The sequence below is a fragment of the Sturnus vulgaris genome, unplaced genomic scaffold (genome assembly GCF_052056855.1).
Source record: "Sturnus vulgaris isolate bStuVul1 unplaced genomic scaffold, bStuVul1.hap1 Scaffold_673, whole genome shotgun sequence".
In the NCBI taxonomy this organism is placed as follows: Eukaryota; Metazoa; Chordata; class Aves; order Passeriformes; family Sturnidae; genus Sturnus; species Sturnus vulgaris.
The window spans coordinates 14,743-37,974 of record NW_028276622.1 but is presented as its reverse complement, the minus strand read 5'-3'; the positions used below and the strand labels follow the sequence as shown (position 1 = coordinate 37,974).

Below are 23,232 nucleotides of genomic sequence, written 5' to 3'. Positions count from 1 at the left end.
TTTATACTGATTTATACTGGTCCTTACTGGTCCCTTACTGGTCCATACTGGTCCTTATTTCCCCATACTGGCCCATACTGGTCCCTTACTGGTCCATACTGGTTTATACTGGTCCATACTGGTCCATACTGGTCCATACTGGTTTATACTGGTTTATACTGGCTGTCCCAACCTCCCCGCGCGCGCTCCGCCCTCAAGCCCCGCCCCTTCTGCCCCGCCCCCGACGCTCCCCTCTCACATTGGCTCATCTCTAATGACGTCACGAGTCCCCGCCCCCTCCGCCGGCAGCTGACGGCGTTGCCGTTGAAGCCCCCCCCCCAACCCGGAACCGCGGCCTCCCATTGGCCGCCTCACCCTTCGCTCCTCCCTCCTCGCTCTCTGATTGGCTCCCTCTATTCCCGCCCCGCCTCTCGCTCTCTCTGATTGGCTCCACCCCTGAGGGGAGCCCGTGAGGGCGGCCAAGATGGCGGCGGGGTGAGGCGGCGGCGATGGCGGCGATGTCCGGGGCGGAGGAGCGCGATGCCGGCGGCGGCCCCGCCGCTCCCTCCGCTCCTTCCGCGGCCCCTCCCGGTCCCGCTGCTGCGGCCGCGGTCGGTGGCGAAAGCGGCGGCGGTGCCGAAGAAGCGGCGGCGCTGCTGTTGGAGGCGGGCGCGGATCCCGACGCGCCGCCCAAGAAGCGGCTGAGGGCGGCCGGGAGCGGCGCCGGGGGGGCGGAGGGGGCGGCGGGCAGCGTGAAGCTGGAGGAGCGCCTTTACTCCGTGCTCTGCTGCACCGTGTGCCTCGATTTACCCAAGGCCTCCGTGTACCAGGTACGGGACGGCATTTGGGGACTTGGGGACAGGTGAGGGTGGCACCGGGACAGGTGAGGGTGGCACCGGGAGGAGCCCTCAGGGCAGCGGGACAAGGCCTGAGGGGATGGGGACACCCCCAGGGTAGTGACACCCCCTCGGGGACACGGGGACATCCCGGTGGTGGCACTGTCACACCCCCCTGGGGACACGGGGACACCCTTGGTGGCACTGGGACACCCTTGGTGGCACTGTCACCCCCTTGGTGGCACTGTCACCCCCCCCCTTGGGGACAGCCGGTGTCACCCCCTGGGGGTTTTGTCACCTCCTGGGTCACCAGAGCTCCCCCTGGGCCCTTCTGGGGACGCTGGGGCCACCAAAGTCTCCTCTGGGCCACCAATGTCCCCTCTGGGCCACCATTGTCACCTCTGGGCCACCATTGTCATCTTATGGCCACCAAATCTCTCCTTGTCCCCTCATGGGCCACCAAACCCCCCCTGAGGGCCTCCAAACTCCTCATTGTCCCTTCGTGGGCCACCAAACTCCTGCCAGGGGCCACCAAACTTTCGCAGTCCCTCCAGGGCCACCAATGTCCCTTCATGGCCACCAAAGTCCTGCCTGGGCCACCAAACTCTCCCAGGCCACTGACATCCCCCAGGGGCCACCAAAGTCCCCTCATGGGCCACCAAACCATCCCAGAGGGTCCCTGTGCCCTTCATGGGCCACCAAACCTCCCTCAGGGGCTACCAAACCTCTCATTGTCCTTTCATGGGCCACCAAATTCTCCCAGGCCACTGACATCCCCCAGTGGCCACCAAAGTCCCTCCAGTGGCCACCAAACCATCCCAGAGGGTCCCTGTGCCCTCATGGGCCACCAAACCTCCCTCAGGGGCCACCAACCCTTCCTTTGTCACCTCAGGGGCCACCAAACCTCCCCTGAGGGCCACCAACCCCCCCCATGGGCCGCCAAAACATCCCAGTGGCCACCAAACCATCCCAGTGGCCACCAAAACTCTCATTGTCCCTTGATGGCCACCAAACTCCTGCCTGGGCCACCAAACCTCCCCAGTGGCCACCAAAGTCCCTCAAGGGGCCACCAAACCATCCCAGAGAGTCCCTGTGCCCTTCATGGGCCACCAAACCTCCCTCAGGGGCCACCAACCCTTCCTTTGTCACCTCAGGGGCCACGAAATTCCTTCTTGGGCCACCAACCCCCCCATGGGCCACCAAACCATCCCAGTGGCCACCAAATCCCCCTCAGGGGCCACCAAACCTCTCATTGTCCCTTCATGGCCACCAAACTCCTGCCTGGGCCACCAAACTCTCCCAGTCCCTCCAGGGCCACCAATGTCCCTTCATGGCCACCAAACTCCTGCCTGGGCCACCAAAGCCCCCCAGTGGCCACCAAAGTCCCCTCATGGGCCACCAAAGCCCCCCAGTGGCCACCAAAGTCCCCCCAGTGGCCACCAAAGCCCCCCAGTGGCCACCAAAGTCCCTCAAGGGGCCACCAAACGATCCCAGAGGGTCCCTGTGCCCTTCATGGGCCACCAAACCTCCCTCAGGGGCCACCAACCCTTCCTTTGTCACTTCATGGCCACCAAAGCTCCCCTGAGGGCCACCAACCCCCCCATGGGCCACCAAACCATCCCAGTGGCCACCAAACCCCCCTCAGGGGCCACCAAACTCCTCATTGTCCCTTTATGGGCCACCAAACTCCTGCCAGGGGCCACCAAACTCTCCCAGTCCCTCCAGGGCCACCAATGTCCCTTCATGGCCACCAAAGTCCCCTCATGGGCCACCAAACTCTCCCAGTGGCCACTGAAATCCCCCAGTGGCCACCAAAGTCCCTCAAGGGGCCACCAAACGATCCCAGAGGGTCCCTGTGCCCTTCATGGGCCACCAAACCTCCCTCAGGGGCCACCAACCCTTCCTTTGTCACCTCAGGGGCCACCAAATTCCTTCCTGGGCCACCAACCCCCCCATGGGCCACCAAACCATCCCAGTGGCCACCAAAGTCACCTCAGGGCCACCAAAACCATCCCAGAATGTCCCTGTGCCCTCATGGGCCACCAAATCCCCCTCAGGGGCCACCAAACCTCTCATTATCCCTTTATGGCCACCAAACTCCTGCCTGGGCCACCAAACTCTCCCAGTCCCTCCAGGGCCACCAATGTCCCTTCATGGCCACCAAAGTCCCCCCATGGGCCACCAAACCGTCCCAGAGGGTCCCTGTGCCCTCATGGGCCACCAAATCCCCCTCAGGGGCCACCAAATCCCTCATTGTCCCTTCATGGCCACCAAACTCCTGCCTGGGCCACCAAACCATCCCAGTGGCCACCAGAGTCCCCTCAGGGGCCACCAAACTATCCCAGAGAGTCCCTGTGCCCTCATGGGCCACCAAATCCTCCCCAGGGCCACCAAACCTCTCATTGTCCCTTCATGGCCACCAAACTCCTCCTTGTCCCATCTTGGGCCACCAAACTTCTGCCAGGGCCACCAAACCTCCCCAGTGGCCACCAAAGTCCCTCATGGGCCACCAAACCTCTCATTGTCCCATCCTGGGCCACCAAACTCCTGCCTGGGCCACCAAACTCTCGCAGTCCCTCCAGGGCCACCAATGTCCCTTCATGGCCACCAGAGTCCCCTCATGGGCCACCAAACCCCCCCAGTGGCCACCAAAGCCCCCCCAGTGGCCACCAAACCCCCCCAGTGGCCACCAAAGCCCCCCCAGTGGCCACCAAACTCCTCCCAGTGGCCACCAAAGCCCCCCAGTGGCCACCAAACCATCCCAGAGGGTCCCTGTGCCCTCATGGGCCACCAAACCTCCCCAGGGGCCACCAAACCATCCCAGAGGGTCCCTGTGCCCTCATGGGCCACCAAATCCTCCCCAGGGCCACCAAAGTGGGTCATGAGTTAATTGGGAAATTGATTAATTAGTTCATTGATCCAGGCATGCATTGGTTCCCTGATTAATTGATTAATTGGCTCATTGATTAATTGGGTACTTGATTATTGGTTACCTGATTAATTGGCTCATTGATTAATTGGGTAATTGGTTCATTGGTTCATTGATTAATTGGCTCATTGATTAATTGGGTAATTGATTATTGGTTACTTGATTAATTGGCTCATTGATTAATTGGGTAATTGATTATTGGTTACTTGATTAATTGATTAATTGGCTCATTGATTAATTGGCTCATTAGGGAATTGGTTTCCTGATTAAGTGATTAATTGGTTCATTGATTAATTGGGTAATTGGTTAATTGGTTCATTGATTAATTGGCTCATTGATTAATTGGGTAATTGAGTATTGGTTACCTGATTAATTGATTAATTGGCTCATTGATTAATTGGGTAATTGATTATTGGTTGCCTGATTAATTGGTTCATTGATTAATTGGGTCATTGAGTATTGGTTACTTGATTAATTGGTTCATTGATTAATTGGGTAATTGATTATTGGTTGCCTGATTAATTGATTAATTAGCTCATTGATTAATTGGCTCATTAGGGAATTGGTTTCCTGATTAAGTGATTAATTGGCTCATTGATTAATTGGGTAATTGGTTAATTGGTTCATTGATTAATTGGCTCATTGATTAATTGGGTACTTGATTATTGGTTACCTGATTAATTGGCTCATTGATTAATTGGGTAATTGGTTAATTGGTTCATTGATCAATTGGGTACTTGATTATTTGTTACCTGATTAATCGATTAATTGGCTCATTGATTAATTGGTTCATTAGGGAATTGGTTACCTGATTAATTAATTGGTTCATTGATTAATTGGTTCATTAGGGAATTGGTTACCTGATTAATTTATTAATTGGCTCATTGATTAATTGGGTAATTGAGTATTGGTTACCTGATTAATCGATTAATTGGTTCATTGATTAATTGGTTCATTGGGGAATTGGTTACCTGATCAATTGATTAATTGGTTCGTTGATTATCAATTAATTAGGTAATTGGATAACTGGGAAATTGATTAATTGGTTAATTGATCCAAGCATTAATTGGTTCATTGATTAATTGATTCATTGGGTAATTGATCCAGGCATTGAGTAATTGATTAATTGGGTAATTGGTTCATTGGTTCCTTGATTAACTGGTTAATTGGGTGATTGATTAATTATTGATTCATTGAGTCACTAATTGCTTCAATGATTAATCGGTTAAGTGACCCAGGCATTGATTAATTGATTAATTGGTTTATTGATCCAGGCATTGATTACCTGATTAATTGGTTCATTGATCCAGGGATTGATTAATTGGGTCATTGATTCATTGGGTCATTGATTAATTGATTTGTTGATTAATTGATTAATTGGTTAGTTGACTCAGGGATTGATGAATTGATTAATAAATTAATTGATTAATTGATCCAGGCGTTGATTGGTTAATTCATTCATTGATTAATTGGTTAATTGAGCCATGTGTTTGTTAATTGATTAATTGGTTAATTGATTCAGGGATTGATGAATTGGTTAATTGATTAATTGATTAATTGATTGTAGGGTTGATTAATTCAGGGATTGATTAAAGATGGGATTAATTAATTCCAGAGATGGGATTAAATCCATGGATTAATTAAATCTGGGATCTAATAACGGCAGGGATTAATTAATTAGAGGATAGGATGAAATCCAGGATTAATTAATCCCAGGTTTTAATTAAATCCGGGATTGATTAATTAATCCTGGGATTGAATAAAATCTGGGCTCAATTAATTTCCAGCTAGGATTAAATATTGGGATTAATTAATTCTAGGATCTAATTAAATCCGGGTTTAATTAAACAGGATTAATTTCAGGGGTTCATTAAATCGGGGATTTAATTAAATCTGGGATTAATTAACCCTGGGCTGGGATTAAATCCTGGAGTTAATGAAATCCGGGATTAATTAATTCCAGGGATTAATTAATTCCAGGATAAAATCAAATCCAGGGATTTAATTAAACCTGAGATTAATTAATCCCGGAATAGGAATAAATTTTGGATTAATTAATCCCAGGATTGGATTAAATTTGGGATTAATCAACCCGGGCCTTAATTAGACTTCATTAAACCTGGCAATAATTAAGATTAAACTCCAGATTCACTCATTGCCGGATGAGATTAAACCCAGGGATTAATTTAATTAAATAATTATTAATTAAACCTGTGATTTAATTAAATCTGGCATTAATTAATCCCAAACTTTACGGGATGAACGGGAGGAAATAGGAGAAAAATCGGGAAAAATCGGGAAAAATCGGGAAAAACCGGGAAAAATCGGGGAGAAACGGAAAAAATCGGAAAAAATCGGAAAAAATCGGGGAGAAACGGAAAAAATCGGAAAAAATCGGGGAGAAACGGAAAAAATCGGGAAAAACCGGGGAAAAAATCATGAAAAAAATGGGAAAAAAATCGGGAAAAATCGGAAAAATTCGGGAAAAAAATCGGGAAAAAATCGGGAAAATCGGAAAAAATCGGGGTAAAAATGGGGAAAAAATCAGGAAAAAATCGGGGAAAAAAACGGGAAAAATGGGGGGAAAAAAATCAGGAAAAAAATCGGGAAAAAATCGGGGAAATAACCGAAAAATCGGGAAAAATCGGGGAAAAAAAATCGGAAAAAAAACCGGGAAAAAAAATCGGAAAAAAATCCGGGGAAAAAAATCGTGGAAAAAATCGGGAAAAATCGGGAAAAAGCCGGGAATAATCGGGAAAAAAATCGGAAAAAAAATCGGAAAAAATCGGGGAAAAAATGGGAAAAAAATCGAAAAAAAAAATCGGTAAAAAAATCGGAGAAAATGGGGAAAAAATTCGGATAAAACGAGAAAAAATTTGGAAAAAATCGGGAAAAAATCTGGGAAAAATCGGGAAAAAAATCGGAAAAAGTGGGGAAAAAAATCGGGGGAAAATCGGAAAAAAAATCCGAAAAAAAGGGGGAAAAAATCGGAAAAATATCGGAAGAAATGGGAAAAAAGGAAAAATATGGAATAAAATAGGGAAAAATAGGAAGAATGAGAGAAAAAAAGGCAGAAAAGGGGGAAAATGGGGAAAATATGAGAAAAAAATCGGAAAAATTCAGAAAAAATCTGGAAAAAAACCGGAAAAAATCGGAAAAAATTCTGGAAAAAATCGGGAAAAGTCGGGAAAAAAATCTGGAAAAAAATCGAAAAAAATCTGAAAAAATGGAAAAGCATCGGAAAAACATCGGGAAAAAAATTGGAGAAAATCGGAAAAAAATTCGGGAAAAATGGGAAAAAAATGGAGAAAAAAAATCAGAAAAAAAAGGGAAAAAATTGGGAAAAAATGTGGAAAAAATCAGAAAAAAATGGGGGGAAAAAGGGAAAAAATGGGGAAAAAGTTGGAAAAAAACAGAAAAAAATTGGAAAAATCCAGGAAAAAATTGGAAAAAAATCAGAGAAAAATTTTAAAAATTCAGTAAAAAATTTGGAGAAAATGAGAAAAAAATCGGCAAAATATCGGGAAAAAGTCGGGAAAAAATAGGGAAAAAAAATTCGAAAAAAATGAGAAAAAATGAAAAAAAAGGGGGAAAAATGGGAAAAAAAATCGGAAAAAATAGGGAAAACATGGGGGAAAAAAATCAGACAAAAATATGAAAAAATGATTTAAAAATGGGGAAAAATATGGGGAAAAAATCAGAAAAAAAAGGAGAACAAAATGGGAAAAAAATCAGAAAAAATGGGAAAAAAATGAGGAAAAAATCAGAAAAAAAAAGAGAAAAAAAAGTGGAAAAATGTGGAAAAAATCAGAAAAGAAATGGAAAAATATCGGAAAAAATCAGAAAAAAATGGGAAAAAAATCCCAAAAGAATGGGGGAAAATGAGGGGGAAAAAAGGGGAAAAATTGGGAAAAAAAATCAGAAAAAAGGGGGAAACATAAAAAAAAAAGGGAAAAATGAGAAAAAAATGGGAAAAAAATGGGGAAAAAATAAGAAAAAATGGAAAAAAATCGGGAGAAAATGGAAAAAAAATCGGGGAAAAGTTGGGAAAAAATCGGAAAAAAATTGAAAAAAATAGGAAAAAAAAGGAAAAAAATCACAAAAAAGGGGAAAAAATGGGGAAAAATTGGGGAAAAATTGGGAAAAAAATGAGGAAAAAATGGGAAAAAAAATGTGAAAAAATGGGGGAAAAATCAGAAAAAAATCAGAAAAAAAATCGGAAATAGAGGGAAAAAACCAGAAAAAAATGGAAAAAAATAGGAAAAAAATCAGAAAAAAAAAGGGAAAAAAATTAGAAAAAATCAGAAAAAAAGGGAATCAGAGAAAAATGGGGGAAAAAAAAGAAAAAAAATAAGAAAAAAAATGAGAAAAAAGAGAAAAAAATGAGAAAAAAAATCAGAAAAAAATGGGAAAAAATTCGGAAACAATTTGAGAAAAGTAGGAAAAATGGGAAAAAAATCAGAAAAAAATGGGAAAAAAATCAGAAAAAAAGTGAAAAAAATCGGAAAAAATGGGGAAAAAATGGGAAAAAATAGGAAAAAATGAGGAAAAAATGAGGAAAAAAATCAGAAAAAAGTGAAAAAAATCGGAAAAAATCGGAAAAAAATGGGAAAAAAATCAGAAAAAAATAGGAAAAAATGGGAAAAAAGGGGGAAAAAGGGAAAAAATGGGGAAAAAATAGGAAAAGATGAGGAAAAGAATCAGAAAAAAATCAGAAAAAAATGAGAAAAAAATGGAAAAAATCGAAAAAAATGGGAAAAAAGAGGGAAAAAAACCAGAAAAAGTCAGAAAAAAATGGGAAAAAAATGGGGAAAAATGGAAAAAAATGGGAAAAAATATGAAAAAAAATGGGAAAAAATGGGAAAAAAATGGGAAAAAATGGGAAAAAATGGGAAAAAATATGAAAAAAATGGGAAAAAAACAGAGAAAAATGGGAAAAAGGTCGGAAAAAATGAGGAAAAAATGGGAAAAAATCAGAAAAACATGAGGAAAAAATGGGAAAAAAATAGGAAAAAATGAGGAAAAAATGAGGAAAAAATCCGGAAAAAATGGGAAAAAATGGGGAAAAAATGGGAAAAGAATAGGAAAAAATGAGGAAAAAATGAGGAAAAAATGAGGAAAAAATGAGGAAAAATGAGGAAAAAAAATCAGAAAAAATGGGAAAAAATGTGGAAAAAATGGGAAAAAAATGGGAAAAAATGGGGAAAAAATTAGAAAGAAACAGAGAAAAATGGGGAAAAAAATCGGAAAAAAATGGGAAAAAATAGGAAAAAAATCAGAAAAAAATCAGAAAAAAATGGAAAAAAATGGGGAAAAAATGGGAAAAAAATCACCAAAAATGGGAAAAAAAATCGAAAAAAATCGGAAAAAAATCGGAAAAAAATCGGGAAAAATCGGAAAAAAAATGGGAAAAAATCCGAAAAAATCGGAAAAAAATCAGAAAAAACTAGAATTAAAAATCCCCAATTTTTTCCTCCCTCAGGTGCACCAAGGGGCACCTGATGTGTGCCGGCTGTTTCATCCACCTGCTGGCCGACTCGCGCCTCAAGGAGGAGCAGAAATGGGGAAAAAATCAGAAAGAAATGGGAAAAAAATCAGAAAAAAATGGGAAAAAAATGAGGAAAAAATCCGAAAAAAATGGGAAAAAATGGGAAAAAATTGGAAAAAAATGGGGAAAAAATGAGGAAATAATAGGAAAAGAATAGAAAAAATGAGGAAAAAATGGGGAAAAAATTGGAAAAAAATGGGGAAAAAATGAGGAAAAAATAGGAAAAGAATAGGAAAAAATGAGGAAAAAATGGGGAAAAAATAGGAAAACAATTGGAAAAATAGGAAAAAAATTGGAAAAAATGAGGAAAAAAATTGGAAAAAATGAGGAAAAAATGAGGAAAAAATGAGGAAAAAAATAGGAAAAAATAGGAAAAAATGAGTAAAAAATGAGGAAAAAATCCGAAAAAAATGGGAAAAAAATGGGGAAAAAATTGGAAAAAAATGGGGAAAAAATTAGAAAGAAACAGAGAAAAATGGGGGAAAAAATCGGAAAAAATAGGAAAAAATAGGAAAAAAATCAGAAAAAAATCAGAAAAAATGGGAAAAAATGGGAAAAAAAATCAGAAAAAAACCAGAGAAAAATGGGAAAAAATCAGAAAAAAATGGGGAAAAAATGGGGAAAAAATTCCCAAAAATGGGAAAAAAATCGGAAAAAAAATGGAAAAAAATCGGAAAAAAATCGGAAAAAAATGGGAAAAAATGGGGAAAAAATCAGTAAAAAATCAAATTAAAAATCCCCAATTTTTCCCTCCCCCCCCAGTGCACCAACGGACACCTGATGTGTGCCGGCTGTTTCATCCACCTGCTGGCCGACTCGCGCCTCAAGGAGGAGCAGAAATGGGGAAAAAATCAGAAAAAAATGGGAAAAAAATCAGAAAAAAATGGGAAAAAAATGAGGAAAAAATCCGAAAAAAATGGGAAAAAATGGGGAAAAAATTGGAAAAAATGGGGAAAAAATGAGGAAAAAATAGGAAAAGAATAGGAAAAAATGAGGAAAAAATGGGGAAAAATGGAAAAAAAAATAGGAAAAAATGAGGAAAATATGGGAAAAAATAAGGAAAAAAATCAGAAAAAAAAGTGAAAAAAATGTGAAAAAATGTGAAAAAAATGGGAAAAAAATGGGAAAAAATGAGGAAGAAATGAGGAAAAAATCAGAAAAAAATGGGGAACAATGTGAAAAACAAGGGGAAAAAATGGGAAAAAATCAGAAAAAAATTGGAAAAAATAGGGAAAAAATCAGAAAAAAAATCAGAAAAAAATGGGAAAAAAATAGGAAAAAAATGGGAAAAAATTAGAAAAAAATGGGAAAAAAATGGGAAAAAATCACCAAAAATGGGAAAAAAAATCGAAAAAAAATCGGAAAAAAATGGGAAAAAAATCGAAAAAAAATCGGAAAAAAATGGGAAAAATCCGAAAAAAATCGGAAAAAAATCAGATAAAAATCAAATTAAAAATCCCCAATTTTTCCTCCCCCCCAGTGCACCAACGGGCACCTGATGTGTGCCGGCTGTTTCATCCACCTGCTGGCCGACTCGCGCCTCAAGGAGGAGCAGGCCACGTGTCCCAACTGCCGCTGTGAGATCTCCAAGAGCCTTTGCTGCCGTAACCTGGCCGTGGAGAAAGCCGTGAGTGAACTCCCCGCGGAGTGCGGGTTCTGTGCCCGCCAGTTCCCCAGGGCCCTGCTCGACAGGCACCAGAAGGACGAGTGCCACGACAGGTGAGGGAATTGAGATTGTTTTGGGGATTTTTGGGGATTTTTTGGGATTTTTTGGGGATTTTTTGGGATTTTTTGGGGATTTTTTGGGGATTTTTTGGGTTTTTTTGGGGATTTTTTGGGATTTTTTTAGGGATTTTTTTGGATTTATTTTGATTTTTTCGGGATTTTTTTGGGATTTTTTTGGGATTTTTTGGGATTTTTTGGGGATTTTTTGGATTTTTTTCGGGAATTTTTAGGATTTTTTTACCGATTTTTTGGGGATTTTTTGGGATTTTTTTGCGAATTTTCGGGTGATTTTTGGGTATTTTTGGGGATTTTTTGGGGATTTTTTAAGGATTTTTTGGGGATTTTTTGGGATTTTTTCGGATTATTTGGGGGATTTTTTTGAGGATTTTTTGAGATGTTTTAGGGATTTTTGGGGATTTTTCAGGCATTTTCTGGGATTTTTTGGGATTTTTTGGGGATTTTTTGGGATTTTTTTGCGAATTTTCGGGTGATTTTTGGGGATTTTTTAGGGATTTTTTAGGGATTTTTTTGGGGTTTTTTGGGATTTTTTAAGATTTTTTTAGAGATTTTTTGAGGATTTTTTGGGGATTTTTCAGGCATTTTCTGGGGATTTTTTGGGATGGTTTGGGGATTTTTTGGGGATTTTTTGGGATTTTTTTAGGATTTTTTACAGATTTTTTGGGGATTTTTTGTGGATTTTTTGGGATTTTTTTGAGGATTTTTGGGGATTTTTTGGGGATTTTTGGGGATTTTTTGGGTGTTTTTTGGCGGCTTCTGCGCCCGCCAGTTCCCAGGGCCCTGCTCGACAGGCACCAGAAGGACGAGTGCCACGACAGGTGAGGGAATTGAGATTGTTTTGGGGGTTTTTGGGGATTTTTTGGGGGATTTTTTTGGGATTTTTTGGGATTTTTTGGGGATTTTTGGGGATTTTTGGGGATTTTTTTTGGATTTTTTGGGGATTTTTTAGGGATTTTTAGGGATTTTTGGGGGATTTTTTGGGATTTTTTGGGGATTTTTTAAGGTTTTTTTGGGATTTTTTTTGGATTTTTTGGGATTTTTTTGGATTTTTTGGAGATTTTTTTGGATTTTTTTTGGAATTTTTTAGGGATTTTTGGGGATTTTTTTGGGATTATTAGGGTGTTTTTTGGGGATTTTTTGGGGTTTTTTTAGGGATTTTTTGAGGATTTTTAGGCATTTTCTGGGGATTTTTTTGGGATTTTTTGGATTTTTTACGAATTTTCGGGTGACTTTTGGGGATTTTTTTGGGATTTTTTTGGGATTTTTTTGCAAATTTTCGGGTGATTTTTGGGGATCTTTTTAAGGATTTCTGGGATTTTTTGGGGGATTTTTCGAGACTTTTTCAGGATTTTTTTTTATTTTTTAGGCATTATTTGCAGATTTTTTTGGGATTTTTTTAGGGATTTTTTGTGGATTTTTTTGGATTTTGGGATTTTTTGGGGATTTTTTGGGATTTTTGGGGGGTTTTTTTAAGGATTTTTCGGGGATTTTTGGGGATTTTTAGGGTGTTTTGGGGGATTTTTTGGGATTTTTGAGGTTTTTTTAGGATTTTTTGCGAATTTTGGGGAATTTTGGGGGGATATTTTGGGGATTTTTCAGGGTTTTTGGGGAGTTTTCGAGATTTTTTTTGAAATTTTTTTTTGAATTTTTGGGGATCTTTTGGGATTTTTTGGGGGGATTTTGGGGAATTTTTTTTTAATTTTTGGGGGATTTTTTTGGGAATTTTTTGGGAATTTTTTGGTTTTTTTTTCAATTTTTTGGGGATTTTGGTGGATATTTAGGGGGGGATTTTTTGGAGATTTTTTAGGGATTTTTGGGGGATTTGGGACAGATTTTTTTGGAATTTTTTTGGGTTAATTTTTCTCATTTTTGGTGTATTTTTATACCCAAGAATTCCCAATTTTTTTCTTGGAAATCTCTCCCAAATTTCCACTCTGACTTTTCCCATTTTTCTCCCAAATTTTTGGCCCCATTTCCCCTCCCCCATTCCCCATCCCCCCAACCCCTTCCAACACCCCAAAAAAACCCAAAATTCCCTTTTTTTCCCCCCAATTTCCCAGTTTTTTCCCTCCAAAATTCCCATTTTTCCCCTAAAATTCCCATTATTTTCCTCCCAAAATTCCCATTTTTTCCCTCCCAAAATTCCCATTTTTTCCCTCCCAAAATTCCCATTTTTTTTCCCAAAAATTCCCTTTTTTTCACCCAAAATTCTCTTTTTTCCCCATCAAATCCTCATTTTTTCCCCCAAAATTCCCATTATTTTCACCATCAAATTCCCATTTTTCCCCCAAAAAAATTCCAATATTTTCCCCCCAAAATTCCAGTGTTTTTCCCCACCAAATTCTCATTTTTATTCCCAAAATTTCCATTTTTCCCCCAAAAATTTCCATTATTTTCCCATCAAATTCCCATTTTTTCCCCCCCAAATTCCCCAATTTTCCCAATTTTCACCCCAAATCTCCCATTTTTCTCCCCATAATTCACATTTTTCACCCTAAAATGCACATTTTTTCCCCCCAAAATCCACTTTTTTCCCATTTTTCACCCCAAATCTCTCATTTTTCCCCCAAAATTCCCATTTTACCCCAAAATCTCTCATTTTTCTCCCCATAATCCCCATTTTTTCACCCAAAATTCCCCATTTTTTCCCATTTCTCACCCCAAAATTTTATTTTTTCCCCATTTCTCTCCCCCCAGGGTGTCTCAGTTCAGTCCAATCCCATCGGGTGTCCCTGGCAGGGCCCTTTCCACGAGCTGCTCTCAGAAACACCCAAATTCACATTTTTCACCCCAAAATCCACATTTTTCTCCCCAAATTCCCATTTTTTTCCCATTTTTCACCCCAAATTCCCCATTTCTCCCTCCAAAATCTCAACTTTTTCCCATTTTACCCCCAAATCTCCCATTTTTCCCATGTTTCTCACCCCAAATTTCTCGTTTTTCTCCCCAAATGTCCCATTTTTCTCCCCACAATCCCCATTTCTCCCCCCAAAATCTCAATTTTTTCCCATTTTACTCCCAAATCTCCCATTTTTCTCCCCATAATCCACATTTTTCACCCAAATTCCCCATTTTTTCCCATTTTTCACCCCAAATTCCCCATTTCTCCCCCCAAAATCTCAATTTTTTCCCATTTTTCACCCCAAATCTCCCATTTTTCTCCCCATAATTCACATTTTTCACCCCAAAATCCCCATTTTTTCCCATTTTTCACCCCAAATCTCCCATTTTACCCCAAAATCTCCCATTTTTCTCCCCATAATCTCCATTTTTCCCCCAAAATCTCAATTTTTTGCCATTTTTCACCCCAAATCTCCCATTTCTCCCCAAAATTCACATTTTTCTCCCCAAATCTCCCATTTCTCACCCCCAAATCCCCCTTTTTTCCCATTTTACTCCCAAATCTCCCATTTTTCACCCCAAAATTCCCATTTTACCCCAAAATCCCCATTTTTCACCCCAAATCTCCCATTTTTTCCCCCAAAATTCCCAATTTTCACCCCAAATCTCCCATTTCTCACCCCAAAATTTTATTTTTTCCCCATTTTTCTCTCCCCAGGGTGTCTCAGTTCAGTCCAATCCATCGGGTGTCCCTGGCAGGGCCCTTTCCACGAGCTGCCCTCAGAAACACCCAAAATTCACATTTTTCACCCCAAAATTCACATTTTTCACCCCAAATCTCCCATTTCTCACCCCAAATTCCTAATTTCTCCCCCCAAAATCTAATTTTTTTCCCATTTTTCACCCCAAATCTCCCTTTTTTTCTCCCCAAATCTCCCATTTCTCACCCCAAATATCCATTTTTTCCCATTTTTTCTCCCCAAATCTCCCATTTTTCACCCTAAAAATTCCAATTTTACCCCAAAATCTCCCATTTTTCTCCCCAAAATCCCCATTTTTTCCCATTTTTCACCCCAAATTCCTAATTTCTCCCCCCAAAATCTTAATTTTTTCCCATTTCTCACCCCAAATCTCCCATTTTTTCCCCCAAAATTCCCATTTTTCACCCCCAAATCCCCATTTTTCACCCCAAATCTCCCATTTCTCACCCCAATCTCCCATTTTTTCCCCCATAATCCCCATTTCTCACCCCTAAATTTTATTTTTTCCCCATTTTTCTCTCCCCAGGGTGACTCAGTTCAGTCCAATCCCATCGGGTGTCCCTGGCAGGGCCCTTTCCACGAGCTGCCCTCAGAAACACCCAAAATTCACATTTTTCACCCCAAAATTCACATTTTTCACTCCAAACCTCCCATTTCTCACCCCAAATTCCTAATTTCTCCCCCCAAAATCTAATTTTTTTCCCATTTTTTCACCCCAAATCTCCCATTTTTTCTCCCCAAATCTCCCATTTCTCACCCCAAATTTCCATTTTTTCCCATTTTTCACCCCAAATCTCCCATTTTTTCTCCCCAAATCTCCCATTTTTCACCCTAAAAATTCCAATTTTACCCCAAAACCTCCCATTTTTCTCCCTAAAATCCACATTTTTTCCCATTTCTCACCCAAATCTCCCATTTTTCACCCAAATTTCCCCATTTTTTTCCCATTTCTCACCCCAATCTCCCATTTTTCTCCCCCCAGGGTGTCTCAGTTCAGTCCAATCCCATCGGGTGTCCCTGGCAGGGCCCTTCCCACGAGCTGCCCTCAGAAACACCCAAAATTCACATTTTTCACCCCAAAATCCCCATCTTTTCCCGATTTTCACCCCAAATCTCCCATTTCTCACCCCCAAATCCCCATTTTTTCCCATTTTACCCCCAAATCTCCCATTTTTCCCATGTTTCTCACCCCAAATTTCTCGTTTTTCTCCCCAAATCTCCCATTTTTCTTCCCATAATTCACATTTTTCCCGCAAAATCCCCATTTTTTCTCACCATAATCCACATTTTTTTCCCCAAAATCCCCATTTTTCATCCCAAAATCCACATTTCTCCCCCCAAAATCTAATTTTTTTCCCATTTTTCACCCCAAATCTTCCATTTTACTCCCAAATCTCCCATTTTTCTCCCCATAATTCACATTTTTCACCCCAAAATCCCCATTTTTTCCCATTTCTCACCCCAAATCTCCCATTTCTCACCCCAAAATTTTATTTTTTCCCCATTTCTCCCCCCAGGGTGACTCAGTGCAAGTACAAGCGCATCGGGTGTCCCTGGCAGGGCCCTTTCCACGAGCTCTCCGTTCACGAGGCCGAGTGTTCCCACCCCACCAAGACGGGCAACGAGCTCATGGAGATCCTGGACGAGATGGACCAGAGCCGCCTCAAGGAGATGCAGCTCTACAACAGCATCTTCAGCCTGCTCAGCTTCGAGAAGATCGGATACACCGGTACGGGGACGTTCCAAAATCCTGGAATTCCCGATTTTCCCAAGGGTTCATGGGGTTTTCAAAAGGTTTTATTGGGTTTTGTCAAGGTTTGGTTGGGTTTTGTTAAGGTTTGGTTGGGTTTTGTCAAGATATTCTGAAATTTTCTTGGATTTTCCCAAGGTTTTCTGGGATTTTCCCAAGGTTTCCCATGATTTTTCAAAAATTTTCTGGGATTTTTTGAAGGTTTGCCAAAGATTTTCTTGGGTTTTGTCAAGGTTTGGTTGGGTTTTGTCAAGGTTTGGTTGGGTTTTGTCAAGGTTTGGTTGGGTTTTGTCAAGGTTTGGTTGGGTTTTGTCAGGATATTCTGAAATTTTCTTGGATTTTCCCAAGATTTCCCATTATTTTCCAAAAGTTTTCTAGAATTTTTTGAAGGTTTTCCAGGATTTTCCAAAAATTTTCTGGGATTTTCCGAAGGTTTTCCATGATTTTCCCAAGGTTTTCTGTGGTTTTTCGAAGGTTTTCCATGATTTTCCAAAGGTTTTCCATGATTTTCCGAAGGTTTTCCAGGATTTTCTGGGATTTCCCAAAGGTTTTGTCAAGGTTTGGTTGGGTTTTGTCAGGATATTCTGAAAATTTCTTGGGTTTTCCCAAGGTTTTCCAGGATTTTCCTAAGGTTTTCTGGGGTTTTTCGAAGGTTTTCCAGGATTTTCCAAAAATTTTCTGGGATTTTTCAAAGGTTTTCTGGGATTTTCCAAAGGTTTTCCATGATTTTCCAAAGGTTTTCCATGGTTTTTCGAAGGGTTTTCCAGGATTTTCCAAAAATTTTCTGGGATTTTCCCAAGGTTTTCCATGATTTTCCCAAGGTTTTCCAGGATTTTCCAAAGGTTTTCCAGGATTTTCCAAAAATTTTCTGGGATTTTCCCAACGTTTTCCAGAATTTTCCAAAGGTTTTCTGTGGTTTTTCGAAAGTTTTCCAGCGTTTTCCAAAGTTGTTTCAGGATTTTCCAAAGGTTTCCCAGAATTTCTGGAATTTTCCAGAAGTTTTCCAAGGGTTTTCCAAAGATTTTCTGAAAATTTTTTGGGGTTTTTCCGCAGTTTTTCAAAAGTTTTCCAGGATTTTTTTGGGGTTTTCCAGGATTTTTTTTGGGGTTTTCCAGGATTTTTTTGGGTTTTTCCAGGATATTTTTGGTTTTTCCAGGATTTTTTTTGGATTTTCCAGGATTTTTTTGGAGTTTTCCAGGATTTTTTGAGGGTTTTCCAGAGGTTCTCCCCAGTTTTTTAAAGATTTTCCAAAGATTTTCTGAGATTTTCCAAAAGTTTTCCAGGATTTTTGAGAAGTTTTCTTGGGTTTTTCCAAAGATTTTTTTTTTTTTTGGGTTTCTCAGGGTCTTCCCAAAATTTTCCAAACTTTCTCCAGGATTTTTTTTCTGAACGTTTCCGGGTTGGGAAACTGAAATTTGGGATTTCTCACCAAATTCTGGATGAAATTTCTGGGATTGGAGAAAATTAATTTGGGAATTTTGGAGGATTTTGGTGAATCCTTGTAGGATCTGATGAAAATTCCAGGAATTTTGTGGGATTTTGGTGACTCCCTTTAGGATCCAGTGAGAATTTCGGGAATTTTGTGGGATTTTGGTGAATCCTTTTAGTATCCAGTGAGAATTTGGGGAATTTTCTGGGATTTTGGTGAATCCTTTTAGGATCCAGTGAGAATTTTGGGAATTTTGGTGAATCCTTTTAGGATCCAAGGATAATTTTGGGAATTTTCTGGGATTTTGGTGAATCCTTTTAGGATCCAATGAGAATTTTGGGAATTTTGTGGGATTTTGGTGAATCCTTTTAGGATCCAAGGATAATTTTGGGAATTTTGTAGGATTTTGGTGAATCCTTTTAGGATCCAGTGAGAATTTTGGGAATTTTCTGGGATTTTGGTGAATCCTTTTAGGATCCAGTGAGAATTTTGGGAATTTTGGTGAATCCTTTTAGGATCCAAGGATAATTTTGGGAATTTTCTGGGATTTTGGTGAATCCTTTTAGGATCCAGTGAGAATTTTGGGAATTTTGGTGAATCCTTTTAGGATCCAGTGAGAATTTTGGGAATTTTGATGAATCCTTTTGGGATCCAATGATGATTTTGGGGGAATTTCTCAGGATTACAGAGAATTCCTGTAGGATCTGGGGATCATTCCCAGAATTCCTCAGGATAACGGTGACTCCAATTAGGATCCAGTGACAACTTTGGGAATTCTCGACCTCATCAGCCCAAATTTTTCCAACTTTTTTTTCCTCCCCTCATTTCCCTCCCCCAGAGGTTCAGTTCCGCCCGTACGGCACCGACGACTCCAATGGGATGGACTGGGATGGACTGGGATGGGATTAGGATGGGACTGGGACAAACTGGGATGGACTGGGATGGGATTGGGACAAACTGAGATGGACTGGGATGGGTTTGGGGTCATCATCCCAAATTTTTCCAACCATTTCTCCCCATTTCCCAGAGGTTCAGTTCCGCCCGTACGGCACCGACGACTCCAATGGGATGGACTGGGAGGAACTAGGATGGAATTGGGATGAACTGGGATGGACTGGGATGGGATTGGGACAAACTGGGATGGGATTGGGATGGGATTGAGATCATCATCCCAAATTTTTCCAATCATTTCCCCCCCTTTTTTCCCAGAGGTTCAGTTCCGCCCGTACGGCACCGACGACACCAATGGGACAAACTGGGATGGGACTGGGACAAACTGGGATGGGACTGGGATGGGATTGGGACAAACTGGGATGGACTGGGATGGGATTGAGATGCGATTGAGATGGGATTGAGATCATCATCCCAAATTTTTCCCACTTTTTTTTCCTCCTCCCTTTTCCCAGAGGTTCAGTTCCGCCTGTACGGCACCGACGACTGCAATGGGATGGACTGGGATGGACTGGGATGGGATTGGGACAAACTGGGATGGGATTGGGACAAACTGGGATGGGATTGGGATGGCATTGAGATCATCATCCCAAATTTTTCCAACCTTTTCCCATTTTTTCTTCCCCCCCTTTTGCCCCAGAGGTTCAGTTCTGTCCGTACGGCACCGATGACTGCAATGGGATGGACTGGGATGGACTGGGAGGAACTGGGATGGGACTGGGATGGAATTGAGATCATCATCCCAAATTTTTCCAACCATTTCTCCCCATTTCCCAGAGGTTCAGTTCCGCCCGTACGGCACCGACGACTGCAACGGGATGGACTGGGATGGGATTGGGACAAACTGGGATGGATTGGGATGGGACTGGGACAAACTGGGATGGGATTGGGACAAACTGGGATGGGACTGGGATGGGATTGGGATGGGATTGAGATGGGATTGAGATCATTTTCCCAATTTTTTCCCCCCCCCTTCCCCAGAGGTTCAGTTCCGCCCGTACGGCACCGACGACTCCAATGGGACAAACTGGGATGGGATTGGGATGGGATTGGGACAGACTGGGATGGGACTGGGATGCGATTGAGATGGGATTGAGATGGGATTGAGATCATCACCCCAAATTTTTCCCACTTTTTTTTCCTCCACCCTTTTCCCAGAGATTCATTTCCGCCCGTACCGCACCGACGACTGCAATGGGATGGACTGGGATAAACTGGGATAAACTGGGATGGACTGGGATGGGATTGGGACAAACTGGGATGGGATTGAGATCATCATCCCAAATTTTTCCAATCATTTCCCCTCCTTTTTTCCCCAGAGGTTCAGTTCCGTCCGTACCGCACCGACGACTGCAATGGGATGGACTGGGATGGACTGGGATGGGACTGGGATAAACTGGGATGGGATTGGGATGGCATTGAGATCATCACCCCAAATTTTTCCGACCTTTTTTCCCCCCCCTCCAGAGGTTCAGTTCCGCCCGTACCGCACCGACGACTCCAATGGGATGAGATTGGGACAAACTGGGATGGATTGGGACAAACTGGGATGGACTGGGATGGGATTGGGATGGGATTGGGATGGGACTGGGACAAACTGGGATGGACTGGGATGGGATTGGGATCATCATCCCAAATTTTTTCCAACCTTTTTTCCCCCTCCAGAGGTTCAATTCCGCCCGTACCGCACCGACGACTGCAATGGGACAAACTGGGATGGGATTGGGACAAACTGGGATGGGACTGGGATGGGATTGGGATGGGACTGGGATGGAATTGAGATCATCATCCCAAATTTTTTCCAACCTTTTTTTCCCCAGAGGTTCAGTTCCGTCCGTACCGCACCGACGACTGCAATGGGATGAACTGGGATGGACTGGGAGGGGATTGGGACAAACTGGGATGCGATTGGGATGGCATTGAGATCATCATCCCAAATTTTTCCAACCTTTTTCCATTTTTTCTTCCCCCCCTTTTGCCCCAGAGGTTCAGTTCTGCCCGTACGGCACCGACGACTGCAATGGGATGGACTGGGATGGACTGGGATGGACTGGGATGGACTGGGATGGACTGGGATGGACTGGGAGGAACTGGGATGGGACTGGGATGGGATTGGGATGGGATTGGGATGGCATTGAGATCATCATCCCAAATTTTTCCAACCTTTTCTCCTCCCTAATTCCCTCTCCAGAGGTTCAGTTCCGCCCATATGGCACCAACAACTGCAATGGGACAAACTGGGATGGGACTGGATGGAACTGGGATAAACTGGGATGGGATTGAGATGGGATTGACATCATCACCCCAATTTTTTCCCCCCCTCTCCAGAGGTTCAGTTCCGCCCGTACGGCACCGACAACTGCAATGGGATGGACTGGGATCGATTGGGATGGGACTGGGACAAACTGGGATGGAATTGGGACAAACTGGGATGGACTGGGATGGGATTGGGACACACTGGGATGGGATTGAGATGGAATTGAGATCATCATCCCAATTTTTTCCCCCCCTCTCCAGAGGTTCAGTTCCGCCCGTACCGCACTGACGGCTCCAATGGGATGGGATTGGGATGTACTGGGATGGGATTGGGACAAACTGGGATGGGATTGGGACAAACTGGGATGGGATTGAGATGGGATTGAGATCATCATCCCAATTTTTTCCCCCCCTCTCCAGAGGTTCAGTTCCGCCCGTACGGCACCGACGACTCCAATGGGACAAACTGGGATGGGATTGGGACAAACTGGGATGGACTGGGATGAACTGGGATAAACTGGGATGGGATTGGGATCATCATCCCAAATTTTTCCAACTTTTTTTCCTCCCCCCATTTCCCAGAGGTTCAGTTCCACCCATACGGCACCGACGACTGCAATGGGATGGACTGGGATGGACTGGGAGGAACTGGGATGGGACTGGGATGGGATTGAGATCATCATCCCAAATTTTTTCCAACCTTTTTTCCCCCCTTCTCCAGAGGTTCAGTTCCGCCCGTACCGCACCGACGACTCCAATGGGATGGACTGGGATGGACTGGGATGGGATTGGGACAAACTGGGATGGGATTGGGATGGGATTGAGATCATCATCCCAAATTTTTCCAACCTTTTTCCATTTTTTCTTCCCCCCCTTTTGCCCCAGAGGTTCAGTTCTGTCCATACGGCACCGACGACTGCAATGGGATGGACTGGGATGGGATTGGGACAAACTGGGATGGGATTGGGATGGGATTAGGATCATCATCCCAATTTTTTCCAACCTTTTTCCCCAGAGGTTCAGTTCCGCCCGTACCGCACCGACGACTCCAATGGGACAAACTGGGATGGGATTGGGACAAACTGGGATGGACTGGGATGGGATTGGGACAAACTGGGATGGACTGGGATGGGATTGAGATCATCATCCCAAATTTTTTCCAACCTTTTTTCCCCCTCCAGAGGTTCAGTTCTGCCTGTACCGCACTGACGACTCCAATGGAATGGACTGGGATGGACTGGGAGGGACTGGGATGGGACTGGGATAAACTGGGATGGGACTGGGATGGGATTGGGATGGAATTAGGATAAACTGGGATGGGACTGGGATGGCATTGAGATCATCATCCCAAATTTTTCCAACCTTTTCTCCTCCCTAATTCCCTCTCCAGAGGTTCAGTTCCGCCCGTATCGCACCGACGACTTCAATGGGACAAACTGGGATGGGACTGGGATGGGATTGGGATGGGACTGGGATGGAATTGAGATCATCACCCCAATTTTTTCCCCCCCCCCCTTCCCCCCAGAGGTTCAGTTCCGCCCGTACCGCACCGACGACTTCATCACTCGCCTTTACTACGAGACGCCGCGCCTCACCGTGCTCAACCAGACGTGGGTGCTGAAGGCTCGCGTCAACGACTCCGAGCGCAACCCCAACCTGTCGTGCAAGCGCACGCTCAGCTTCCAGCTCATCCTCAAGAGCAAGGTCCAGTCCCCCATGGAATGCTCCTTCCTCCTCCTCGAGGGGCCCTACGACGACGTCAAGATCAAACCCGTCATCTACCACTTCGTCTTCAGCAACGAGAGCAACGAGACCGACTACATGGCGCTGCCCATCGTCGACTCGGTGGAGTGCAACAAACTGCTGGCGGCCAAGAACATCAACCTGCGGCTTTTTATATTCCAGATCCAAAAATAATAAAAGAACGACTTTTTTTTTGGGTTTTTTTTTTTTTTTTTTTTTTTGGGGGTTGGTTTGGTGGTGTGGTTGGGAGCGGTGGGAGGTCGGTGAGGATCGGAAGAGAGGGGGGGAATGATGGGTGGAGTTGTGGAGGATTGGCGAAGATTCGACGGATCGGAAGGAGCGAAGTCGGTTTGAAGGCGTCGAGAATGGGATTGAACTCGTCGGGAATTGGTCGAAACCCATCCAAAGTTGGTTTGAACCCAGGGAAAATTGGATTGAACTCGTCAAAAATTGGTCAAAACCCATC

General features: G+C 42.9%; 1 protein-coding gene across 1 annotated transcript; it reads left to right on the top strand.

Moving 5' to 3' along the window:
• Nucleotides 1-442: 442 nt before the first annotated feature.
• On the top strand, nucleotides 443-22,957 carry LOC106864304 (zinc finger TRAF-type and ring finger containing 1). Its single transcript, XM_088158549.1, has 4 exons — nucleotides 443-809; nucleotides 10,773-11,011; nucleotides 16,155-16,366; nucleotides 22,549-22,957. Exons 1-4 carry the CDS (start codon nucleotides 489-491, stop codon nucleotides 22,938-22,940), a joined length of 1,164 nt encoding a protein of 387 aa, XP_088014675.1. The 5' UTR covers nucleotides 443-488; the 3' UTR covers nucleotides 22,941-22,957.
• Nucleotides 22,958-23,232: the final 275 nt, after the last annotated feature.